The sequence below is a fragment of the Heterodontus francisci genome, chromosome 31, assembly GCF_036365525.1.
Source record: "Heterodontus francisci isolate sHetFra1 chromosome 31, sHetFra1.hap1, whole genome shotgun sequence".
NCBI classification, from domain to species: Eukaryota; Metazoa; Chordata; class Chondrichthyes; order Heterodontiformes; family Heterodontidae; genus Heterodontus; species Heterodontus francisci.
This window is the reverse complement of record NC_090401.1, coordinates 34,586,155-34,611,726: the sequence shown is the minus strand read 5'-3', so window position 1 is coordinate 34,611,726 and position 25,572 is coordinate 34,586,155. Positions and strand designations below refer to the sequence as shown.

Sequence of the window (25,572 nt, the reverse complement as noted above, 5' to 3'; positions counted from 1 at the left end):
TATTCTCACACCAGCAACAGTAATGTCACCAAGCAGGCTAAGCAGCCAATCACACTGAAGAATTCTCATAGATGACAACCAGGAAGTAACAAGCTAGTTTATCATTTTTAAATATAATTTTACAGAAAGTGAAATCAAGCTTGGGACATAATCCAATGTGTAAATTGGAGCTGAAATGTCAAACTGTAAATAGAATAATTTATTATTCTAAAAGTCTATGAAGGTTTTATCATGGAATGGAGAAGTTTGACATTCCACAAATATAAAATTAGTTTTTCAGGGTCACAGGGGTTGTTCAGCAGTAATTATGACTTGGTACACCATTAGAAACTAAGTTACAAGTCATTCAACAAGTGTAACCTATTCAAGAGGTTTTACAGCAAGAATAACAGCATATAAAGAGTATGTTCATATCAATTCAATAATTTCTAATGGATTTCCACCTGAGAGAACTGTGGGGGAGCAGGAAATCACTGATGGCAACTGCTGGATTTCTGCATTTAACTGCATTTGCGGATGCCAGAAGTCACTATCCATTTCACAGCTATAACGATGGTAGTTTTGGCATCAGTAGAACTACGAAATCCAGATTTTGTAAATTTTTTAACTTCCTTCTAGCCTTTCCATATCATTGTTAATTATCTGAACTTGTCGTTAAGACAGGCTTACACTCAACTTGAAAATTCTTTGTTTTACTCCAGCTTTAATCTATCAACCCCGAGAAGTTCCTCAGGGTAGTGTCCGAGACCCAACCACCTTCAGCTGCTTCATCAATGACCTTCCCTCAATCATAAAGTCAGAAGTAGGGATGTTTGCTGATGACTGCACAATGTTTAGCACCATTTGCAACTCCTCAGATACTGAAGTAGCCCATGTCCGTACGCAGGAAAACGGACACATTCAAGCTTGGGCTGATAAGTGACAGTTTGAAGAATGACATAACATAGAAGCTATACAACTGAATGAAAGAAGCTAGTAAGGTTATCCGGTACCCATTCCAATCAAAGTAGGAAAGTGTATCATTACAGTTTGAACTACTTAAATGAAATGAAAGGGAACAAATGGAGAGCAGTTGGTAAGCAGTTTACATGCAATTTGGAATTAGTGCAATTGGCACAGCATACAGTACAGCCTGGCTCCATGAATCAACCTGAACCATTCAATAACCAATCCATACTTTAGAAGAAAGTTGCACAATCTGAAGTAAAGATACCAGAGTCTTATGATTGGGAATTGGAGCAAATAGTACATCACTCACTGTAAATAAATGTTGCTGGATTATGTAACTTATTTCTCCACAAGGAACAATACACCTAGTTTACTTTGGTAGGTGAAGAGGAGGAGAAGGATGGCACTTGGAAAGAACTATGGAGAGAGATTGAAAAATGAAATGTTGGGGCAACATTCACATTTTAAATTTTTTGGCTCTAAAAATTGATAGGAGGAAGAAAATTGGCAATATTTTAAGCAGGCAGGATGTTGTGATAATCTGAAAAATAAAAATTGTTTGAGGTTGGTCTTTTCTTGTGACCAAGGATAATTCAAGGAAAATGAAATAAATACGAGTCTATTTAAAACAAAAATTAGATCTAAATCTGGAAATGCAATACAGGACATGAATGCCAGGGCAATGTAAGCCATCCAATTATATTCAATATTGTCTCCATTTGCCTCAGGTGGTTAGAATGTTAAGCGCTCCTCATTCGTATATCTCAACTCATCCAAGGTTTAACATTTGTTTACGTAGGAACTTTTAAGAGCACAAAGGAAGACCATCTCTTTGATCAACTTTCTGACCAAACTCCTTCTTGCTCTAGGTTTTGTAATTATTATTGAGACCCACAGCCTTCTCTGGTAAGCTATTCCATAACATCAGTAGCTCTTGGGTAAACATTTTCTGCACTGTATTATTCTGTGATTCTGTGACTTCTTTTATTCCTGTTTCTTTTTAACTTTTGCCAGCTAGTATTTGAGGCTGCCGTTATAGTGAAAACTTTAATTGGATCAACTTTGTTTCTTGATTTCTGCTGCTTCTTAAATCAAAACCAAATAAAAATTGGGTATTTACTTGATCAGAGTTCAGATTTGAGACAGTGAGAAATAGCATTAGTGAAAGGCAACAAATGGTGAATTTTGAGAGCCTGGCTATGGTACTGTGTGCAAAGGGTTAGTCTATCAACATAGCTGAAGGAACAAAGCCAAAGCCATTCACAGGGAGGAGGAGGAGGAGAGAGAAAGAGCTGGACAGTGAAGTATAGCCAACCTATCGGAGACTGACTGGAAATCGAAGAATTCGATTCCGAGCGTAACAATTTATTCCCCTGATGAACTAGAAAGAAATGACAGAAAAATCTGAAACTCAACCAGACAGACTGGAAATGAATAGCAGAGTCATTTACTTAGTGGACTTGCACATGTCAACACCTTAACCATTTTTCCTTCAATAAGTACTTTTCCTTTCTGACCAACGCTGACCAAAATAGATTTGAATTTTAAAGTAGCAATTAAAAAGACAGGAAAGAATCTGAGCAATGTGGTGCACTAGTGCTCCTAGGTGCTCTGCCATGGATCAGTAGGACACTGGCTCAGACTTCCAGAATCCCTGATCTCAATCATGCTGCTGTTGATAGGCATTTCCTCATAGGGAGGGAATGAAAACAGGAAGATCAGTGACCTTGAGTTGCTTTCTACTGTTGGTTATGGAGTGGTATTTGTGGAAACATGGAAGCAAGTCTCCAACTGCTTGATCAGTAAAGGTAAAATGAATGAGGTTACAAAAAGAAAGCAAAAATAAATTGGGAAGACTAAAAGCAAGTAATCAGGGGATAAGGTGGAAGGGTCAACATGTGGACAATAAAATAATATTGTGGTCCAAATTGGCGTCAATTCCTGTGAAAATTTAAAGAATTCTCAATAGTTTTAGGAATCAAAAGGTTAAGGCTTGACCATGGAAGAAGATATGGGATAAAAGACAGTTGCAGCATGCTGCATAAAACCAATGTTTTAATCATTGTGTTAGTTTACCAGAAAATCATATAATAACTATGCAAATTTAATTTTTGCTTTGTGGGTTAAATGTTTTCTATGATCAATAATTGAAGATGCACTTCTGAATGTAGCTCACTGTTGCCATTTGCTTCACAATCTAGGGGTCACAGGTTTGAGTTCCAGGCTTGCCTCAAACTCAAGCCGAAATTCATCAAACATGATATGAAATGTGATTTTTTTGTGGGAATGAAAACTACTATGACATGACAATGGTTCACTTTGCTTCATTAATGGGACCTTTTCTGTTTGCCCATCAATTGTAAGGCATATGTAGCAGTTTGAGTTGACTGCTCAACTTTTATTCAAATCTTAATTTGGTTAAGCCAAAATTGTGCAAATATTTTTGGTTGAAGACACCCATTTCCAAACAACTTGATTTTTTTGATGAGATATATAGGCTGGCTTAAGTGCGCGCACGCTCATGTGTTTGAACATTTGATATTCCTCTACCAGCAATGGTAGAGAAATCTGCAACTGTCTGCCCCGATCTTTCATTTGAAGGAGGTAGATTGGAGGGGTGTGATCATATAGGGTTAAGAGAATGATTCTTTAAATAAAAGATGCTTCTGTAACTGATAATCATTAGACGACGCTTGGGTGCAAAGAGTCAATTCTGAAACCAATTTCCTGATTTAAAAAAAATTTATAAACAGGGGTCTTTGAAAAGTTTGCTTTAATTAAAGGTAGGACCTCTAATGATTTCTATCATACCTTTGGTTTCTTGCAAGCATGTGCAGGAACACAGATTTGCAGTATGTGCAAGAGCATCAAGTAGAAAATCATCTTCAATCAGACAGATAAAACAGATAAGAGTCTTAGCAAAAGGAGCTTAAAAACAGGGTTAGTGAGTTAACAAACAGAAGCTTAGAACTTAGATCCTCAGCTCGTTTGAATATTAAAAGTACTGATGACGTGTTTCTGAATTTATTTTTTATCTCCTAGTTGTACAAAGACTTACTTCTGAATGTACATCCCAAATATAACTATAGAAATTTACAGTGCAGGAGGCCATTTGACCCATCATGTTTGTGTCAGCTCTTTGCTGTAGCAATCCAAAGCAAATCCCAATGCTCTGCTTGCCACTCCTTCGTCCACACAGCCCTGTATCTTCCTGTTTTAAATATTTATCCAATTCTCCCTCAAAAGATGGAATGGTTTTCGGACATAACATTTTGTGCTCCAAAAACATGCTGTTTAAAGAATTTCCTAATCATTCTCTTCATTCAGTAACAATTAATGACTCCTTCTCATCGATTCTCCAACCAGAGAACATAGTCATTCCCTAATCGCTCTATTGAAACCATTATAATTTAAAAACCTCTTATTAAATTTCCTTTCAGCTTTGGCTGATCTAGTGGACATAATCACAATATCTCGTTTCTCTTCACAACTGCAGTTCCTTGTCCTGGAGATCACCCTGGCAAAAGAATGCAGTACACACTTTATAGCTTTAATAATGTTTTTTTATAGTTGGACACCTAAAAATGTAGAGTGGAATAACTGGGGCTTAACTAATGTTTTGAACAAATTGATCATTACTGCTTTACTACTATTCTTTGCTCTTTTATGAAACCCAAAATTTGTTAGCCTTTTTGTGGATTCATCTACTTGCGCTCTCACTTTCAGGGAACTATGTATTTGAAGCCCTACGATTCTCTACACGCATCCTTGTCTTTCCATTGCATATACAGCCACATCCCTTAATTTTCCATATATCTATCCACATTAAATTATATATTCCATTCCAGTAACCTGTCTTTACCTTTCTGAAATCTTTTACAGTCCTCAGCACTGTTTGCTGAAACCCCTTTTTGGGTTATGTTTCAAATCCATTTGTGCATTAAATATATTTTAATTTCACCTCGCTATTTTGTAAGTTTTACAAAATTAAATTGTTGATTATAAGGAAATTCCAAAACCAGTATACATATGTTTCTTGTAGCTTTTATTATACCCTTGTACTAAAATACCAGAGAGTTTGAGTGAAACTTTATCACATTATTAGACAACTCACGACTGCCTGCTAAATGACATCAGCGAGCAACAATTTGTAAAACTAATTTCACAAACGCAGGTTATATTTTCTTCAAGTACCCAGCAATAAGAATGAAAGTCTTTCCTATCTGAAATAGGCAAGGGTACAATCAAATTAAATTTTTGAGATTGCAATCAAACAATTATGGTTTGCTTTCAGAAGTGGGAAGTGTGCAAAAGCACTTCAAATCTGAGCTCCTAAGACTGAAGTGCACTCTTAGTATCTTCTTCATTCCATAACAAATGTTAACACTTTACCTGTAAACTGCACTGCAAATTGGAGTACCATACATAAAATAAATAACACACCCCATAAATGCAGAACAGTTCAAGAGTCACTGGTGACGGTAAAGTGGGGAAAGTTATGAGCATCTACTGTCATTCAATCTTACCTCGGCAGGGATCATTTTTCACTAAGAATTCATCCAAGGCCATCCAGCCTCCTCCAACACGGACCATTACGGTGCTTCGCAGAATACGCACCAGGCGCAACTGCTGAGAATCCCCAAACTGTAGAATCAAAAAGATGAAGCTTAATTCCGAAGACCAGCAAATGCCACTTCTCAGCTTCCCATAGGCCAACTGAAAGTAACTTCCACTCCCCACCCCAATTATATTCCCCTCTCTTTTTACTAGGCAAGAGGATGTCCTACTTCAAAGCCTCTGCTCATGTCATTCAAACTGACCACTTGGTGGGTTGACAGTGGCTTAAGGCAATTTAGTTATTTCTTGCGCTCCTTGACTTCCACTCAATAACTTCCCCAATGCCAGATCTGAATTTTGAAAGCTAAAACAGTTTTAAATCATTGGAGTCTCAACATACTGTATTAAGTGATAATTCATGGCTCTAATCCTACATGCCAGAGTTCCTAATCTCTGTCACGTAGTGCAAGGAGTAGCCAAACACAGGCCAGGGCCTTTCCACACAGGAATTGCAGTAAGGGGAAAATAATTAAAAAGAAACAAACACGGTCATCATCATGATCTTTGAAAGATTAACTGGAAAAATATTAGAATCACGAGATGGGATCTCACCTCTATGCAATATTAAAATGGGGGAAATTCTTCTCCTGATTTATACACATATCAGATTGGCCAGTGGGAAACTTTTGACTTGTGGCATCTTAAAATATGCAATGAACTAAACATCCCATTGTACCAAAAGGTTAATCCAAATGTATGTTAATGATTTAAACCAGCAACTGTACTCTGGTGAAAATTATTTTATTCCTTTCATATTTTGACCAAATACCACTTATTTTTGCATCCTTCATCATATTTAATATCTGAAAAATATCCTATAAAATCTGCAGGTCACAGTTACAGAAACTGAGAACTTTCTCTTCATTTTGATAAGATTATTGTGGTCTTTAAAGGGTTAATTTCTGCATTAAATGCAGTTGAGTTGTACAAGGATACAACCTCACCTGTTTCATGCAGTGTAACTGCACAATGCTGGTTTAACCCATTCAATCAATTTACTCACCATTCATTTCATGCGAGGGCCCTTATGGAAGATTTTATAAGTTGTCACCTTATGTTTCATGCATGTATATGACCTTATGGATTTGATAAATTAAAAAAAGGCAAGTTTTGCTTGCTGCCTTCAATGCAGCCTAAAATTAGCTTTGCACCACATGGAATAAATGTACATTTGCACTGGTGAAAGGACTGTAGTACTCAACTTTTATTATATGGGCACAAATAGCAATTGAACCACTCACAGTACTGATCAAAACAAAATATGATTTCACATTTGCAATAGTGAGGTGTGTGCAATGGTAATGCAATGCATCATGAACCTTTCAATAATAAATCTACACTATTTAAAAAAATACATTTTTACAATTAGCTCACAAATACTTATGCAAGTATGTTGAATTGTGTGCCATTGTGGCCTGCAATAATTGAACTTGCAACCCTGCATTTTTACCACTCCTTATGATGACACTATGTGCCCTTCATACACTGAATTATGAAATCTTGCACAGAAATTTGGCTCATAAGAGTTTTGGTCACGCGACAAAGTTCTTTGGAGGTTTAATTTCAAGGGTACAGAATCTTAGCTGGATACAATTTTGTTGTCCCAGAATAGATTGCATTAAGCAGGGCCACAGACAACTGGCAAAGGATTTTGTTTTTGCATAGACTACTGAAATGCAATCTTCAAAAAAAAAAAATAGCCAGCTCCAAATGCTATCAAAAAATTATATAACTACAGGATTTTTAAATAGCTACTTGATGAATTGCCCATATAATAAAATGAATAGCTCACAGAGAATAAACAGTTATTCACATTCTTTTATTTGTTGCAAAAACTTACCCTTACAAGGCTAATGAATTGGAAGCCTTTCACAGGCATGAAAGAATTTCAATTATCACCCATTTTCAATAAGTTATTCCATAAATATTCATCAAACCATAAGGAATTGGAGAAAGCCCATAGATCTACTTGATTATACAGCAGTCACTGAAAACTATTTACCCCAAGATGGAACTCTCAGCAAAGTGATGAGTAGAGGTGCAACAGTTATTTAAAATAATTGTGGGCTATTTCCTACTTGCAGACTTCAAAAACATCCTTAGATTAGGAACAGTGTACGCAAATTAATGATCAGAAAATTAAATTCAGAAACAAATGGGCTAAACTGCACAGAATGTAAATGAACAGATCTGAATATAAACTATGCAAGGGTTATCACAGAAGCCACATAAGTATGATATTGTTTTGGGGGGTGGCTGGGGGGGGAAGGAATTGGTTGCCCAACAATCTTTAAAATTATAACATATGTATGCATATATAACTGTCACACCCCTATAACTTTAAAAGGGCATGCAAATTGGTGATTTGCTATCAAGTTGATTAGTGTGTTGGTAAGAAATCTGTCTCAGAGTAAAGACATGCCACCAGACTTATCCATGTTAGACTTTCTAATTTACCCTTCCCACAATTCCTGGCTAATGAACGTAGACATTTGGTGATACTGCATAATTTAATGCAGTATATTCTAATTTTAGCTAAATCAATACTTGCCATGGGATTTCTTGTATTTTTCAGGATACTGAATAAATCTGGTAGCAAATACTTCCCTTAATAAACATCACACAGTGTTCCTGAACACAGTCATAGCCTCTGTCTAACTGTACAAACACACTGATATCACACAAGGCTCCTGTAGAGCACCCCAAGGAGGGACTTGAGACAGATAAAAATATTCACTGTTGCAACATTGCAAATTTTTTTGGAATTCAACATTTGAAACTCCTCCATAAATGACGTGCAATTCAAATTCAAAATGCTGAATATGAAGTAATTTAGTCCTAAAATAAAATTTTATATGATCTGATATGCCCATGTAATTGTATGCCATACATGCCTGAAAAATGCAGCTCTTCAAAGCTAAACAAAACACTGTGTGATAGTTTATGTTACATAAGTGAAGATTCAGTATATAGAAACAGTAAAACTTTATAAAATAAATTCAGTAATCTTAAATGACAACTGACATTCGGATTCACCTGTCCTCAAAACTTCATGCACACAGAGTAAACTGCATTTAATTTATGAGTCAGTCAACAAATTTCTGGGAACATTTCCACCAACTGATCAACCAGAACACAGTAATATACCAGATCCCCTGTAGATTAAAACTAACAGAGCACCTGAAAATTCTCTCAACTGTCCAAAATGTTTAGCATTTAATAGCCCGACTTCACCAATTTCATTGTTCCATAAGTATCAATGATGTTTAATGTAAATGTTTAATATGAAAAATACAATGTTTGTTTCGTCACCCAATTTACAATTGTTAAAGTATTTAAAATAGTCAAAAGCTTCTACATAGAGGAATCTGAATCATCAAACATGTAATGCTATATTCAAATAGTCGCTTCAGTATTTTGTTTGGATGGCGAGTACAAAAGGTACACCAAAGTATTGGGGTCAGCATGCAAATTTCTGACACAAAGAAAATGTCTGTACTACTAGCTTATTTACTGACTTTATCTGCATGTTTAATATTTTTGCTTCTTAGATCTATTTCATAAGTAATCACTAAGATTTATAGAATGTTGTTTTTTGTACATTCTGGAATGGTTAACAGAATCTTTCTAGGTGCTCTGTGGAAGATAGAAAGAACCATTTACATGCAGATCAAGGTGGACATTCACAGCACATAGGACACATATCTCTTAGCACACTGAGTGCACAGTACCTGATTTCCAAGGAAGAACTACATCCAGCAAGAGAACGTGAAGAGAAAGAGAGAAGACTTTTAGAGATATGTGGGTAAACACATTCAAAAGTAGAAATCCATTGCAATGGGATTATACATACCAGTATACAACAGAATACAGTACCCAATTTATCACACTTAGGGTGATACAAATTACTGAATTCATGCCCCCTTCCCAACTTCAACTTTGTACACTCAATTTAACCAAACCAATTTACTGCCTCTAGAATGGCTTGGCTACATATATATGACAACTGAATATCTTTAATCTTTTTTCACTGAGCAGTTCTGGGTGTGAAACTGGTTTGAAAGAAATTTGCCATAATCAATAAAGTGGGTTGTTCTTGAGTGAACAAGTTGAAAACCAGTTACTTCTCATGTGTTTGACAATGTTTTATTTCTTTTACTTTTTCTTCTTCACAGGATCTAAGAGCATAATGTATAATCAAAATGAAAAAACCCCAAAGACTTTTGGTTGTTATTTCCACACAGGTCTATCATAGGTTATATTCAGTCACACTTTTAGAAACCTCCGACACCCATGTTGAGAGTGATGGTGGTTTCTTTCCAGCCACTTCCTAGCCTCCCCAAAAGGGACATTCTGCTGACAAAGTAAAGCATAGCAACAGTGACCTTGCTGCTGGATGATGAAACTAAATGTACAGCAGTTGGCAATCTTTACTGTAAGAACACTGGGAGCAATGGAACTTTTAACCACCTGTATTCAGGTTCAGACTACTTCAATAAAGATCCAATCACTTAAAATGATTTCTTAAGATAAATATACTCCATATATCTGCTTTTGGATAAAACCACAGCACTGGAAAGTCTCATTCTTTATAACAATAAATATTTGTTAATAGGAAGTTTACAGTTGGAAAACTTACTCATCCCAATAGGAACGGAGTGAATTTACATCAATTTAATTGCTTAATAGCAACTGCTCCGTGAGTGATGCCATACAATTCAATTTAGAGGAACATATTTGTGATATTCCCCTATGATGCATTAATAAGGTTTCACTGTAGTTGTAAATAGAGAAATAATCAGATGCAACATTGAGTTTTAATTAATTCAAACGTTTACTTGCAGTTTATAAAAAGGGAAAGAGACTGATAGAGAATTGAAGAGACAGGAGCAGTGGAAAGCTAATTGGTAAAGAAATCAGGACCTCTACAGAAATGAATTTACATTGCAGCTGCTGGTCTCAGTCCAGTCAGGGAGAACCCTAGTCACATTACTCAAGTCCTACCTGGCCCCAACTATAACATGAACAAACATGCACAGAGCTCTCTCTCAAATGTTAGAAATTAAAATGTTGAGACAGTAGTAGTGGGAGATTTCCTGTTCTCTGAACTAAGAGCAGGTATTGCAAAATGTTCAGAGGAATGCAACACATCCCTAAGCACTTTGCAAACCTAGTGTGACACTGCCTCGCCAGGGAATTTCACTTGGCTTCTCGCTGGAATTAGGTAGGTCTCTGACTGGGGGTTTACACTCCTAGTTTATCTTTGTATTTCCACTCTGCAATGTAAATACATCCTTAAACAACCAACTAACAAACCCCGTTTGCTCCATGATAAAGAAATCCTAGTTATTGAACAGTGCAGAATGTTCAGCATCTTTTAAAATTATTAGCTTCACAGCAGGCTGGCTAGCAAAGCTTACCATGGTGTAAAGATGGTACTGGTAGAAGATACTAAAGTCAACCATACACACTAAGATTTCTTCACCATAGTAAAGCTGCTTTGGTAATATCTACAGGACTGTAAGTGGCCCAGTGTACATTTCTTCTTGCTGGCTGAAACTTCTGTAATAGTTTTTCCACTAACATCTACTATAGGAGATGTTTTAACAGAAAAGGCAAAAGGATTGCAATGAAAATTCAAAAAAGTTGAGCAAACTATGTCAGGTCTGATTAAGGATAAGGAAACTCTGAACCAGCTCAGCCATAACTTTGATACAAGTGCCAGGTATGATACCCAGTTCGTGATTACTGCTGGAGTAGTGGTAGGGGGGCACTGGCCTCAGTATGTCCAGCTTACGGAAGGAACAGTGCTAAGCTTTCCTACTTCTTATTGCTATCCAATGACCCCCATCTGGAATAGAGTAAAGCATATGTGTATGGCCTACAAGTTGCAGCTCAGCTGTGCTGCCATCCTTTAATGGAACAGTGTGCTATCACTCACTCTCAAGACACATAAAGAATAGCTGCGATACTAAGGCCTGGAGGGTAACCAGTGCCTGTGGAAACATATTCAAGGAGCCAATATTCAGGTGGGAGAGAAGGAAAGTGGAGAAAATTATCTGGAAGAGTATGCAAGTCATTTACAGACACTCTTATTGCAGTTTACGTCAGTGTAACTGGGTTAGTGGATTTATTTTTCCACTCTTTATTGGCTTCTCAGATTTACATTCAGCATAATGTTATTGAAATTATAAACTTGATATAAACAGTATAGTTTCCCAATAATAAACATCAGTATTATAAAACAATATAGTATTTTTGAGTAAAATGTTTCTTGCAACACCATTAGATTACTAATTTTATAGCATCTCATGTTTAAAGCCCCCATCTTATAAAATTTTTCTCTCGTGTTTGTGGGATGTGAAATTGAATACCAAATTACAGCAGGAAGAATCATAATGACCATGAAACATTGATGGAAGATAATGGAATAGACAAACACCAATGGAAAAATGAAATAGGAAAGTTCTTACACTGCAAAATAATGTGTAATTATAAAAAAATGATTGATTGAGTTCAAAGTGTGGCACAATCTAGACCCTGGTTGTCCAATATACGGCCAACGGGCCACAATCCGACCCCCCAAAGATTTCCATCCAGCACGTGGATGTAAACTGCTGGAATGTCAGGCACCACAGCGGGCAGCTATAAGCTTGTTAAGACCCCACTCCCATTAAACATGGCTGCGCCGAACAGAGAGGCAGCATTCACACCCTGCCTCCATATCCACATTTATGGTGAGTGAGAAAGAGAGAAACACACACAGAAATAGAGTGGGCAAAGAGAGAGAAAAAAAAAAGAGGGGGGGGGGGTCTAGGGGTCTAGAGAGGGAGGGGTGGGTGGATGGGTCAAGAGAGAGGGGTTCGGCCGGGGTGGGGGGGGCAGCGAGAGTCATTGATCCCAAATCTCAAACAACTGACAATGACCCGCCATTACATTAGCCCATTTAAAATATACATTTCTGAAATTAAGTAGATTGCACATTTTACTTCATCCGAAAGATTCATTCGAAAGAAAGGTCAAGTATAATAAATAATTTGTATGAGTATTTATGAATATTTATGCTTTATTAAACATTAGAAATAAATAATTTTAATGTTAAACATACAAAAAAGTTAACTTTTCTCTTTAAACTATGAAATAAATTATTTAACTTACTCTGTACTTGTTTTCTCCAATCTGCTCCACCTGAAATCGTTTGGCACATTTACACTGGGCCACCTGCCTTGTCACCTACAAAATAGAAATATTTAAAATTAGAAACTAGAAATATTCAAAGTGTGCTACCTACAAAAAATAGTTTTACATTACACATAAGCAGGGTGTGAGAGCTAAGAAGAATGAACCCAACTTCTTTTACATGAAAATTACATCTCAAATACTGATGATCATCTTGTGAGCATGCTCTGGCAGTTTTTACTGATTGTCATAAAAGTCATGGAAAGCAGTTCCAGCTTGTGTAAGTAGCTGGGATGTGAGTTCCCATGGTCTCTCAGAGCTTGGTTGATGGGAGTACATTAAGTTGCATCATGTCTAGATGGCACAGGTTTGATGGACCAATTGATGTTTTTCGGTCCCTTTTCATATGTGCATAACTACTGCTCTTCCTAATCCCTCAATGCCAGTGCAGAAGAACATCTGCTGGATTTCATCACAGAAGATTTCTTTGTTCTAGTTTAAAATATTTTCTTGCTTTTTGTATTTAACCCAAATACAGTACTTGTACATCAACTACACTGAAGTAAAACTGTGTACCTCATCCTCAATTTTGTCAGCATCAGTAACAGGCCGGTAGGCATCTTTATTTGGATGAAGTGCAGCCACAAATTCATAGTAATCAATGTAACCATCTCCATCCCGGTCAAAGATGTCAGCTACCGCAGTCATTTCCAGTTTACTGGTGGGGAACTCTGAAATGAGAGACAATAGAATATGAAATCGAATAATCTCAAATATTATTTTCACTCGCTTTCAAGATTTTCTTTCCCATCCTGTTATCACTCAGCCTTCACGCCGAGTCCCAGCCACCAAAAACTAAGACTTGCGAATTGCCACATGGTCAATTCCGAGACTGAAGTTGCATCCTACTACTCTAAACCAAAGCATGCTGGAGCACCAATCTGCTCAGTCAAGATCCTGCCATGGATGGAGATATTTTTGAAGAAATTATGCCTTTTTAATATCAGCTCACCTCTTGTAAGCTTCAATGCAAAACAATTACAGGATTCAGTCCAATGAGAGAAGAAAAGTTACATTTTACTCCAGAAGAAAATGTTATAATTTAAAGAATAAACTGCAGAAAATCATTCCCATTACTTGAGGATAAGATTCCATCAATGAACTCCTGTCTTGTGATCTTTCCATCTTGATCCTTATCAATGCGCCGGAAAAAGTCCATTACTCGAGACTTCTTATGGTTCATCCATCGCATGTATTTCTTCCGCCACACATCAAAGTCAAAGTTGGCAAATTCTTTCAACTGAAATTGAAAGAAAGGTTTCATTGGAAAATTGAAAAAACAAGTCGGGGTCAAATTAGGCTGTGCACATTGCACAGTGCTATTAAACAGACATTTTCTTTGAAATAAAAGTTTTCAATAAGAACTGTTTTAAAAAAAAACATGGTATTTTGTTTTTTTTTTAAATAGAGGCACACAGTACAAAAGCAAGGAAGTTATTCTAAATCCATGTAAATGACTGGTTCGGCCTCAGCTAGAGTGGTGTATCCAATTCTGGGCACCACACTTTTAGATGTCAAGGATCTTAGAAAAGGTGGAGAACTGATTTGCCAGAATTATACCAGGGCTGACTGACTTCTGTTAAGTGGAGAGGCTAGAGAAGCTGGGATTGTTTCCCTTAGAGCAGAGAGGTTAAAGGGAGTTTTAAATCGAGATGGTCAAAATTATGAAAGATTTTGATAGAGTAATTAAGCAGAAAATGTTCCCACTGGGTCAGTAACCAGAGGACACAGATTAAAGATAATTAGCTAAAGTACCAAAGGGGAGGTGAAGAGAATTTTTTTTTTAAAACAGCGAGATGTTGTGATCTGGAATGGATGGCCTAAAATGGTGGTGAAAGCAGATTCAATAGTAACTTTTTAAAAGGGACTTGAATATACATTTGAAAAGGAAACATTTTCTGGGCTATTGGGCAATGGGACTAATTAGATAACTCCTTCAAAGAGTTGGTGCAAGCATGATGGACTGAATTGCCTCCTTCTGTGCTCTGAGATTCTAAGATTCATAGACCATGTGCTACAATAAAATGTACTTTGTAAATTATAGCCCTTACTTCCTCCAACCGGTCCAGACAGTCATGCAGCTTGCGCTGTCTCTCCAGTGCCAGTAACCAGACCTGCTGCCACCTGCCAGAAAGCAGATTTATCCGTGGGTTCTTTGTTTCAGTTTGTGACGGGACAACAGTGGGTGCAGGTGGATTAGTCATTTGATTTAGCGGTTTTCCTACAAAGAAAACAATCACCAATGTTAATTACTATTTTAACAGATTGTTCATAGACTCTAAATTGTTTTAATGCCTCTAAATAGCAGTAAAAGAGGTGGTTGTGGCACTTCAAAGTTACCATTTTTAATAAATATTGTACCAATTTAGCTAATGTTTGTGAAAAAAAAAAATCAGCTTTAAGAGTAATCATAGCACACTGAAACATCTTTACAAATCAACATTAAACCAACAGGATATACTGAAATGAATAATTCTTAAAGTAAAAATGGCAAAGCTATTCCAAGACCATTTTTTTGCATTCCTGACCATACTTTAGATAAGAGATCATATGACACTCAGTCGTTAGTCATTAAACATAGCATCTATTCATTTTGCAAATTGTGACCAAATCCATAATTATAGTTTTTGGGGACCTTTTCCTGTATGTTTGATCTTTACTCGATTACCCCTGCAATGAATGAAAGAGGCTTACTTCCTCGCATGTGAGAAGGTTCTGCTGCTTTCCGCTTATATGTTTTTGTTACTTTATCCACATCTGGTTGTTTCCGTGTCATTTCTTCCATAAAAGACTGAGGAAAAAGGATAACAATTAAACAGGAAAGTGAACAGTTAATAATAGTTGAAAACATTTGATGCCTTTATTTAGTCTAAGCTATATGTTTAATGAAAATATCAACAGTAGGTGCTTCCATTCACTGAATGGGAAAATAGACTATACACCTTTCCAAGACATCATTGAAAAAAAATCAGTATCTGATAATCAGGTTGTGGTTATGTGTTATGATACTGGGTGAGGTTGAGTGTTTAAATCCTACCATGGTTTGTCATGAAACTGAATTCAGTAAATGTGATAATTTATAAGCTAGCACCAGAAAATGACCATAAAAGCTGCCAGTTTGCCATTAAAGCTAAACTGGTTCACTATCTTCCAGGAAAAAGAACCTGCCACCCCTCCCGAGTCTGGCCTATACTCAACTCCGGTTCCACACTACATGATTAACTCTTAAAGCCCTCAGGGCTACTTGGGATGGACAACAAATGCTGCTTTGTCAGCGTAGGCCACATCACAGGAACAGATTTTTAAATAGGTAATGTTGGATTTCAGTGGTCTAAGTTAGTTCTTCTCAGGCACTATATTAGTCCAGCTGGTTCTAGTCAATTTGCTGTGGTAATGAAGGTGAAACTGTCAGCATTTACCATGATTATTCCACTGAAACTACAGCAACTTCTGTATTTACATGTTTTCCGCATTTAACTGAACTCTCAAAGTTGCTGTCAGTTTCAGTGGAGTAATGATGGTGAATGATCCACAGTGAGCAACTTTGGGAGTTTGGACACGTGCAGAATAATGCGGAAAGTCACAAGTGCTGTCAATGAGTTTCCACTCCTTCACAGGGTATGCCACAGACTGAAATCTCCTTTGAAATCATGATTTGACAGAAATTCCACTCTCATGTTGCTAGTCTCACTGTAAAAACCCTAGAAAATGTTACACCTTGTTGAGTGAGATGTAACTGGGTTCTTCATAGCATACAAACTTCATAATTACTGCTAAACCTCATTATTGGCCCTGTTGATCTAATTTTATATGTGTGGAATGTCAAATTTCTTCATCATTAAAAAAATCCACAGTTTTAAAAAACAATGTTTTTTTAAAAAAGTCCACCTTTATTTTAATAGTCATACATTTATTTCACTATCTGAAATTTTAAATTAAAAGTGAAGGGTTTTAAGTGCTTTTAATTTCCTGGTTTGCTGTGTGTGACTACTTCAATCTGAATGGCTGCTTACCTGCTTGCTGACTGACATCACTGTTGCTGCTTGCCAAGGCATCCCCTTGACTTGGCACCAGATTTAAACTGCTGTGGGGAAAGGGGAAATTTCTACCAGAGATCGCTAGACCTCTGTGGGCAGCTTTCTTTGAGGCCAGCAGTTAGTCCCCTCACTTCGCCGCTGACTACAAAATCCAGGCCGTAAAGTACAACATCTAATTAATTGCTCATCGTAGAAAAGAGTCACAAAATCCAAATTTTGAAAAATTGATTGCTGAGCTAGAAATGTACCAGCCAATAAAATTGCTTTACAACAAACATAGGTTAAGAAACAATTTTGTCAATATACCTGTTGCTTGCCCAAGGCATAAGCTATGTACGTACCTGGTGCTCAGTGATGAGTGTTTTGACCTGTTCAATGTCCTTTGGCATAGATTCTTGATCCCTCTGTACAAGTGTAGTTTCAGCCCACTGTAACCAGGCCAGCAACTCATCCAACAATTCAGCATTGGTGATCAACTCTGACAGTGCAGTTGCCAACCGTTGCTGGTGCTGTTTTGCCCACGTTAACACCTAGGAGGTAAAATGACAAAAAGAAAACTATAAATGTTTCTTTTTTTGGCTTGGTGACAAACATCTATAGGTAGAAAATTTTGATTTTGAAGAGGCAAACTGTTTGCTAAAGGTCCCTTTTAGAATACCAAACACTTGAAATTTCTAGACGATATCTTTGCCAAATGTTATATCTTTAAAAACATGTGAAGTCTGAGAAGCTGTAAGAACACTTTGTACAGCATTTAAAATGCTAAAATGAGTGCCGCTATCAAGTCTGACTATGAGTTGGAATTCCAATCCAGAACTCCAAGCATATTCAGTGCTGTATCTCTAAATAAATAAACTTTTAAAGACAAAGCGAAACCACAGCAGATGATTTATATGCTCATAGGGTGACCAGATAACTCAGGAATAGGATCCAGACTATAACATGCAGTATACCATCTACTCTCTTTAATATATTCCAAACGTATTATAAATATTCTATTTAAACCATATTAGGGGCATTGTCACGGGTGATCCTCGATTAGCCGCAGTCTATCCAATTAGCATCTAGGCCCACCCTAAATCTGAGCCTGTGAGAATGTGTAGATGGGGTTCCTGCTGTCTAAGACGAAGGGGTGAACTCCTGCCGTCTCTCCGATCACAGCCCTATTTGCCCTTGAGATATTTCCAGCTCATTTCTTTCTGACAGAGTGGTTCAGGTGGATGGCTCTGACCAGATGTTGGCCCTGTTCCAGATTCAATACAGGCGGTGAGATCCTTTCTTTCAATGTAATGATGATAGATAATCTGCCGCTGGCTCTGCAGTGACCCAACCTACTGAGTCCATTCCCTTTGCTCGAAAAGACCAAGAAGCAGAGGAATGAGCTGAAACTACAAGCTGAGCGGCCCTTGTCCCACTTAGGTCCACCCAACATAAGTTGGGGCCTAAAGCTTTACTCCAAGCTGTGCTACTGTACCATACATTGGGTGGCATAAAGTGCGGAGATAAAAATGATTATAATTAGGTATAGCTATTCATTTTAAATATATACTGAACAGATGTGCAACCTATATAAATGTCACTGGGAGCCTTTTGTTCTCCCTCACTATGCAGTCTGTTTTCAGTGATGACATCAACTTCATGGAATAAAAAAAACCTTTCAAACTGATAATTATTACCTGTGATATAATGAATACCTGATAACTCAATTAACTGTAAGATTATGTCTTATAAAATATGATGAACCATTATGTTAAACACTAGGAGTCTAAGTCCAGCAGCCTAAGAACAGAGGCACTGCTATAATAGTGGAGTAATAAACTGCGAAAAGGGACAGAAACATAGGAACAGGAGAAGACCATTCAGCCCCTCGAGCCTATTGCACCATTCAATTAGACAGAGGAAAACCAATAACAGAACAGCATAACAGTAAGGTTTCCTTGTTTCATAAACTCATGTCATGGATTTAATGTAGAGGGAATAACTTTCAAAGCTGTTACATATTTGCAATGAGTTTCACTGCTTCCCAGCTGGGCTACTGGAATAAAATGCAGCTGAGAAATTAGCTGATTTTCTGAGGCTTGCCAGCAGCAAGGGGCATTGCTGGACAAAACCAGTTGCCTGACCAATTTGCAGGTCACCCAGTTTTATGATTAACAATTTGGGGACCAAAAATCAGGTTTTGCACCTGGCATGCATCAGCCTTATTACAATATTAAGACTGAGATTGCATGTGAAATGTTCTGACTTCGGGCCAGTCTCTGCCCATACAGCATACACGTTGCTCATATAAACTGGATAATAAACAGACATGTCCTGCTAAAGTTAATTGTTTTGTACCTACTACAACTTTGTAATGGTATGCTGTCACTAATCAAGAGCTGGTGCATCATCAGATTTTCCAGTTCCCAGTCGAGTTCTGAAGGCAGACGATTCATTTGCCAGTAACCTAACCAAATTAGGGGAAGGCATTCCCATCTAAAAACCCAACATGGTCCACCCCTTGAGCTACTGGCCAGCTCTAGTGTCTTTTTGCTGGACTTGAACAATTGGGGTTGCAGACTATTCATTCCCTACTCCCAGCTGTTGGTTCATGCCAACTCTGACTGAGCTGCTGGAAGAACTGCTGAGCAGAGGCAGAATTTTGACTTCTTTAAAAAAAAACCTGGATATTAAATTCTACAGTGAGACGCAATCTTGCACTTTACTTCTGTTTGATATTTTGCCTCACCTTCTTTCCCAGTTTACACTAGAATTCCAAATGATCTGCTTTAAATTAATCCAGCATACAAATGTCCATGAAATTCATCAATGGTACAAGAGCAATAAGAGACTCTATCCCCCAGACATTTTTCTATCCTCCCAAATTAGATGTTCAAAACTAATAAATTCATCTTCTGGTAGTAATGGGAGAGATAAAAATGCCAGTCTAGGGTTTAAACAAGTAGATGTAAGCATTGTAACTAATAGAACATTTAAGATTAAGTGTCTTAATCCCATTTTATGTTAGCATTTTTTTTTCACTAATCTGAATTCAACATCTGCTTCATTCCCTCTCCCACTTACTTCTTCGAAGCGGGCTCGGATAATTGTGATCCAGTGTTTGACAGTGGTCACACAGTCTGGGTGGCATACTGCTAGTATGGCCTCTCCCATTCCAGCTGCTTTATTTACATCTACACGCTTCTCCTCCACTTTCTTCATGAACTCCTGAAACATCCAATAATTAAAAGTTAACAGCACAATACTTGCCTTTTTTTAAGCAGAAAGGAACATTAGATTCAAGAAAAAGCTGATAAACCTCAGAAAAATTACACTTTCAATGTAGTATACTGTATTCACTGCTCACAACGTGGTCTCCTCTACATTGGGGAGACCAAGCGCAGACTGGGTGACCGCTTTGCGGAACACCTCCGCTCAGTCCGCAAGCAGGACCCTGAGCTTCCGGTTGCTTGCCATTTCAACACTCCCCCCTGCTCTCATCTCTATCCTGGGCTTGCTGCAGTATTCCAGTGAATATCAACGCAAGCTCGAGGAACAGCATCTCATTTACCGATTAGGCACACTACAGCCTGCCGGACTGAACACTGAGTTCAATAATTTCAGAGCATGACGGGCCCCCCATTTTACTTTTATTTTGAGTTATTTTTTCTTTGTTACATTTTTTTAAATGTTTATTTCATTTCATCTTAGTTTGTTCAGTTTGCTTACCCACTGTTTTTTTTTCATGTTTGTACTTGCTGCTGTTCAATCTTCAGTCCGTTAACACCCTATCTGTACTAATGCTTTGTCTTTCAACACACCATTAACATATTGTTTGCCTTTGCTCCATGACCTTTTGGTCAGCTATGTGGCCTTGTCCAATCTACACCTTCTCCTTTGTTATCTCTTGCCCCACCCCCGCCTCACTTGCTTACAACCTTTGACATTTCTAATATTTGCCAGTTCCGAAGAAGGGTCATTGACCCGAAACGTTAACTCTGCTTCTCTTTCCACAGATGTTGCCAGACCTGCTGAGTGGTTCCAGCATTTCTTGTTTTTATTTCAGATTTCCAGCATCCGCAGTATTTTGCTTTTATTATATTATATTAGAACAATTACACAAATTGTGTCAAATGCACCGCCTTGTCATTTAAACATGATGTGTCTGAAAATATTGAAACTAAAATATTTTCCACTTTTGTATATAGGCAGTGTCCTGCTAAAATGGCACTGCATATATTTTATATAATAACATTGAACACAAAAGATATACAAGGAAAATAGTTTTTAAAAATACAGAATCAGTCCATGGTTTCTCTAAAGTAATTCAGGGTTGCATTTATACAGCAAATTCACCAAGATTCCACATTATAGCAAACCATGAATAATAAATTCAAGCCAAACTCTGCGCAGTTTAACAGCAAGGCGGCGGCCTCGGCCACCGGCTGAAAAGTTGGGGGAGAGATTGCCTCAGCTGGGCGTGGAAGTCACTCTGCTATTTTGCTTGGCCCAGGCCCTTAACTGGGTTCACTCAGGGTTTCCTATCCTCTGAGGCAGGATGTCCCCCAAGAACTGCCAGCCAGAGAGCCAGCAGCACTTTAGTCCAAGCAGTGTCACTGGGAGTGTTGGCCACTGCTGGTGTTATATGTTTGGTTCTGTGTGCTGTCTAGCCAGAGAGGTTCATAGACTGCAGTATTTAAACATTGATCTTTATTTCATAACAATTAAATATACCTCACATTATCCTGTGTGGCTCCTTCAAAAGCCATGCTGTTTCTGTTCTCAAGTCTCTCCCACATGATCTCTTACATCATAATGGTACACTTTACACACTCTCAAGATTAACCCTTTCAGTCCCTTATACCACAGCTGAGACCGTACTCAGCAAGAAGAGGACGATGGACACCAGCCTCCAAAAAGGTAAGTGGGGGGTCGGGCCTTGCCGGGGACAATTGGCTAGGCCCCAGCGAGGTGGTGGGATCGGAGTCCAGGGCGAGGGGGTCGTTTGGGGGGGTTGGCCCATGCTGCTGGGCGGGGGCCTCTGTGGGGCACAGGGTGCCCAATCAGGAGCACCCCCCGCAGCCAGCAAGGAGGCTGCCAGTTATTACTAGGCGGCCTTCGCAGATGCTGAATTACCCGTCCACTGCAGCAGGAAGAGGCCCTTAAGTGGCTAGTAAAATAGCAGCGGAGGTGGGTAGGCAATGGGCACAGCTCCCCACCGCCCCCCCCCCCACACAATTTTACAGCCCAGCCCCCCCCGCCTCCTAGCCTGCTCCAGTCCATATTTCATTAAATACTTGTTTGGTGCCAATTGTACAATGCACTTTCTCTAGAGCTGTCTAAAACAAAGCTTCTTAAACTTTTATTTCCAGGAACATTCCATGGTATTCTCTTAATTTTTGCAAATTCTAGGAGTTTCAGTCAATCTTTCAAACACCGAGAAATATTGTGCAGCTTTTCATGCTGTGGGTTTCAGATTTATTATTTTAGAGTCTGATTAAAAACAATTAGAGTTAAAATCAGGCCCAAAAATCTAAGTGAATGGGGTTTGAGTGAGTTAAAATATCACCCTTTGTCTTTAATGCTAAACTTAGACAAACAAAAAGATCAAATGCACATATTTTATATTGAACGTGGATCTATGAATTAATATTCAGTCCATTTCTATGAATACACTGAACTTTTTAAATACAAAGAATCTCACTTCACCGTTCAACTGGACAACTCACCTTGTGTAAATCTATCAAGGACTGCAGAGCCTCCACATCATCTGGTAGAACCCCTCGGAATCGAAGTGACTGCTCCGCTTCAGAAAGCCACTCTAGGAGAGCATGGACAGCATTGCGGAATTCCTCTGCCTGTGGCAAAATTCAATAATGGTGGTTAATATCACACAGATCAGTTGTTTTCTGACATTTAAATTAGAATATTACAATTTCATAGTAATTGCATTAATCTTTCAAAAAAATTCCACGCTCAGATAAAAGCATTTAATTTGAATTTGCAATTAAGTTGACCCTTCACATCACTTTGAAATGGTCATGAGAAAGGATGATTGTGGATCATGGGTTCTGCATAACTGCAGTTGACTATGCCACATAGAAGTAATCAATTTTGATATAGATTTCTTGCCATATTGCCCACCTTCCCACACAAATTCCATTTGAGGGAAAATCCAAATTTTAAATCAAAATTCTTTTCTTCATGGTGAGACATTAAGAACTGTAGATGAGCAGAGGGATTTAGATGTCAATGTATGCAAATCGCTAAAAGCTAGTGCACAGGCACAAAATGTAATCAATACCGCTAAGGAAATCCTGCCTTCATCTCAAAGGGGGCTGGAATAGAGGAGAGAAAGTGATACTTCAGTTGTACAGAGCCTTGGTTAGAACCCAGTTGGAGTACTGCATTCAGTTTTGGCACCACACTTCAGGAGTGGGTACAGTAAAGATTCATGAGAATAATAGGACATAAAGGGTTAAATTATGAGGACAGTTTGCATAGACTTGGTTTGTACACCCTTGAGTTTAGAAAGTTGAGAGTTGATCTAATTGAGTTTTTTAAAATTATAAGAGATTCAATCGGTTTGATACAGTGAAACTACTTCCTCTGCTGGGGGAATCCAGAATAAGGGGTCGTCTTCTTCTTTGGCCTCCTAGTCTCAGGAGACAAAGGGTAAGCGCCTGGAGGTGGTCAGTGGTTTGTGAAGCAGCGCCTGGAGTGGCTATAAAGGCCAATACTAGAGTGACAGACTCTTCCACAGGTGCTGCAGATAAAATTGGTTGTCAGGGCTGTTACAGTTGGCTCTCCCCTTGCGCTTCTGTCTTTTTTCCTGCCAACTACTAAGTCTCTTCGACTTGCCACACTTTAGCCCCGCCTTTATGGCTGTCCGCCAGCTCTGGTGATCGCTGGCAACTGACTCCCACGACTTGTGATCAATGTCACAGGACTTCATGTCGCGTTTGCAGACGTCTTTAAAGCGGAGACAGACGGCCGGTGGGTCTGATACCAGTGGCGAGCTCGCTGTACAATGTGGGGGAATCCAGAATAAGGGGTACAATCTTAAAATTAGTGCTAGGTCATTCAGGAGCTTTTTCACACAAAGGGTAGTGAAAATCTGGAACTCTTCCCCCCCAAAAGGCTGGGTCAATTGAAATTTTCAAGACTGAGAGTGACAGATTTTTGTTCACTAAGGGTATTAAGAGCATCAAAGGTAGCTAAAGGGAGCTGAGGCACAGATCAGCCATGATCTGAAAGATTGGTGGAACAGGCAAGGGATTGAATGACCTATTCCTGTTCCATGCTCCTATAACATAAGTTGGCGTAGTTAGAAAATTATTAATAATGCACAGCATTGTGCATTGTGGGACAGTTTGCTGGTGACTTGCTGGCTGCAGATAAACTTAAGTGAACATGCATTACAAGAAGTGGTGGTCCTGTTACTGATCTTTTTGTAGCAGTTGTAGCATAATCTCCAATACTGAGATTAAACTACATCATTGCAAAATTGGAATGGTTATCAGTGCAGTGTGAAAGAATGCACCACTTAAACAATAAACAATAGTTAGTTACTGTGTGTCTCCTTCACTTGGTTTTAAGTTGCAAAAATTTCTGACCATCATTAACTGTGTTCTCACCTGCTTAAGTGCCTGCTCAAGTCGTGTCTGTTTGGAAACAGAGAGTTTGCAGACTGTGTCCCATCGTATGCTCAGTTCCTGCAGCTGGACTTTCACCCAAGTTGTATCGTCGCGACTGTTCTCAATCAATTCACGAGCTGACCGCTTCAGCACCTGTACACTACCGGTGCGTTTACCAAGTTCTTTCTGGAAAACCTACAAAAAAAAAGGAAATGGTTCAGTGTATAATATGAAGTAGAGCTTAAGAAATCTATGGTTTTAGGAACTTTTCAGCACCAACTAAAAACTGTAACTTTTCATCGATATGCATAGCCATATGGCCCTTCAGTTAGCTGTTAATATTTCAGTGAAGCTATGTAAAGATCAATGTAATCCCTTAACAATAATACTCTACCTTGTGAGCATCCATCAAATTCATCACCAGATCTAGGTCTCCATGTACAGGCTGATCCTCAGCTAACTGTGGCTCAATCTTGTACAGCCAGTCAACTAGAGCCTGGAGCGCATCAGTAAACTGTCCTGAAAACAGGAGGGCTTCCTCCAACTTGTGCTGCCTAAACAGGATCAGAATGTCAACAATTTTTAGTATTTGGTAAAGCTACACCCTTTTAATATTAGCTTTACAGGTGTGAAACAAGACCCTGTGGCCAAACAAAATGGATATAGCTTATTAACAACCACCCTCCATTTGTAAAAAGTGATTGAATCTATTTTTGCTGACAATGATACCTATCAGAAATGGAGTGTTTTTCCAATTAGACTAAATATTTATCGATAGCTCTCTAACCTTATTCTGGATAAATGATACCTGATAGGTATCATTTATCCAGAATAAGGTTCTTCTTTTGGGCCTCCTTATCTCGAGAGACAATGGATACGCGCCTGGAGGTGGTCAGTGGTTTGTGAAGCAGCGCCTGGAGTGGCTATAAAGGCCAATTCTGGAGTGACAGGCTCTTCCACAGGTGCTGCAGAGAAATTTGTTTGTTGGGGCTGTTGCACAGTTGGCTCTCCCCTTGCGCCTCTGTCTTTTTTCCTGCCAACTACTAAGTCTCTTCGACTCGCCACAATTTAGCCCTGTCTTTATGGCTGCCCGCCAGCTCTGGCGAATGCTGGCA

At 38.5% G+C, this 25,572-nt stretch overlaps 1 protein-coding gene across 1 annotated transcript in view; it reads right to left on the bottom strand.

Annotated features, from left to right (window-relative positions):
* The window catches only part of LOC137347131 (microtubule-actin cross-linking factor 1-like), a 441,060-nt gene that overhangs the window by 15,041 nt on the left and 400,447 nt on the right, over positions 1-25,572 (bottom strand). Inside the window, 12 exon segments of the mRNA XM_068011260.1 lie at positions 5,475-5,592; positions 9,297-9,314; positions 12,724-12,798; positions 13,321-13,475; positions 13,882-14,044; positions 14,856-15,025; positions 15,499-15,595; positions 17,183-17,371; positions 19,905-20,048; positions 22,550-22,678; positions 24,458-24,652; positions 24,852-25,011. Coding sequence (XP_067867361.1) covers positions 5,475-5,592; positions 9,297-9,314; positions 12,724-12,798; positions 13,321-13,475; positions 13,882-14,044; positions 14,856-15,025; positions 15,499-15,595; positions 17,183-17,371; positions 19,905-20,048; positions 22,550-22,678; positions 24,458-24,652; positions 24,852-25,011 — 1,613 coding nt within the window.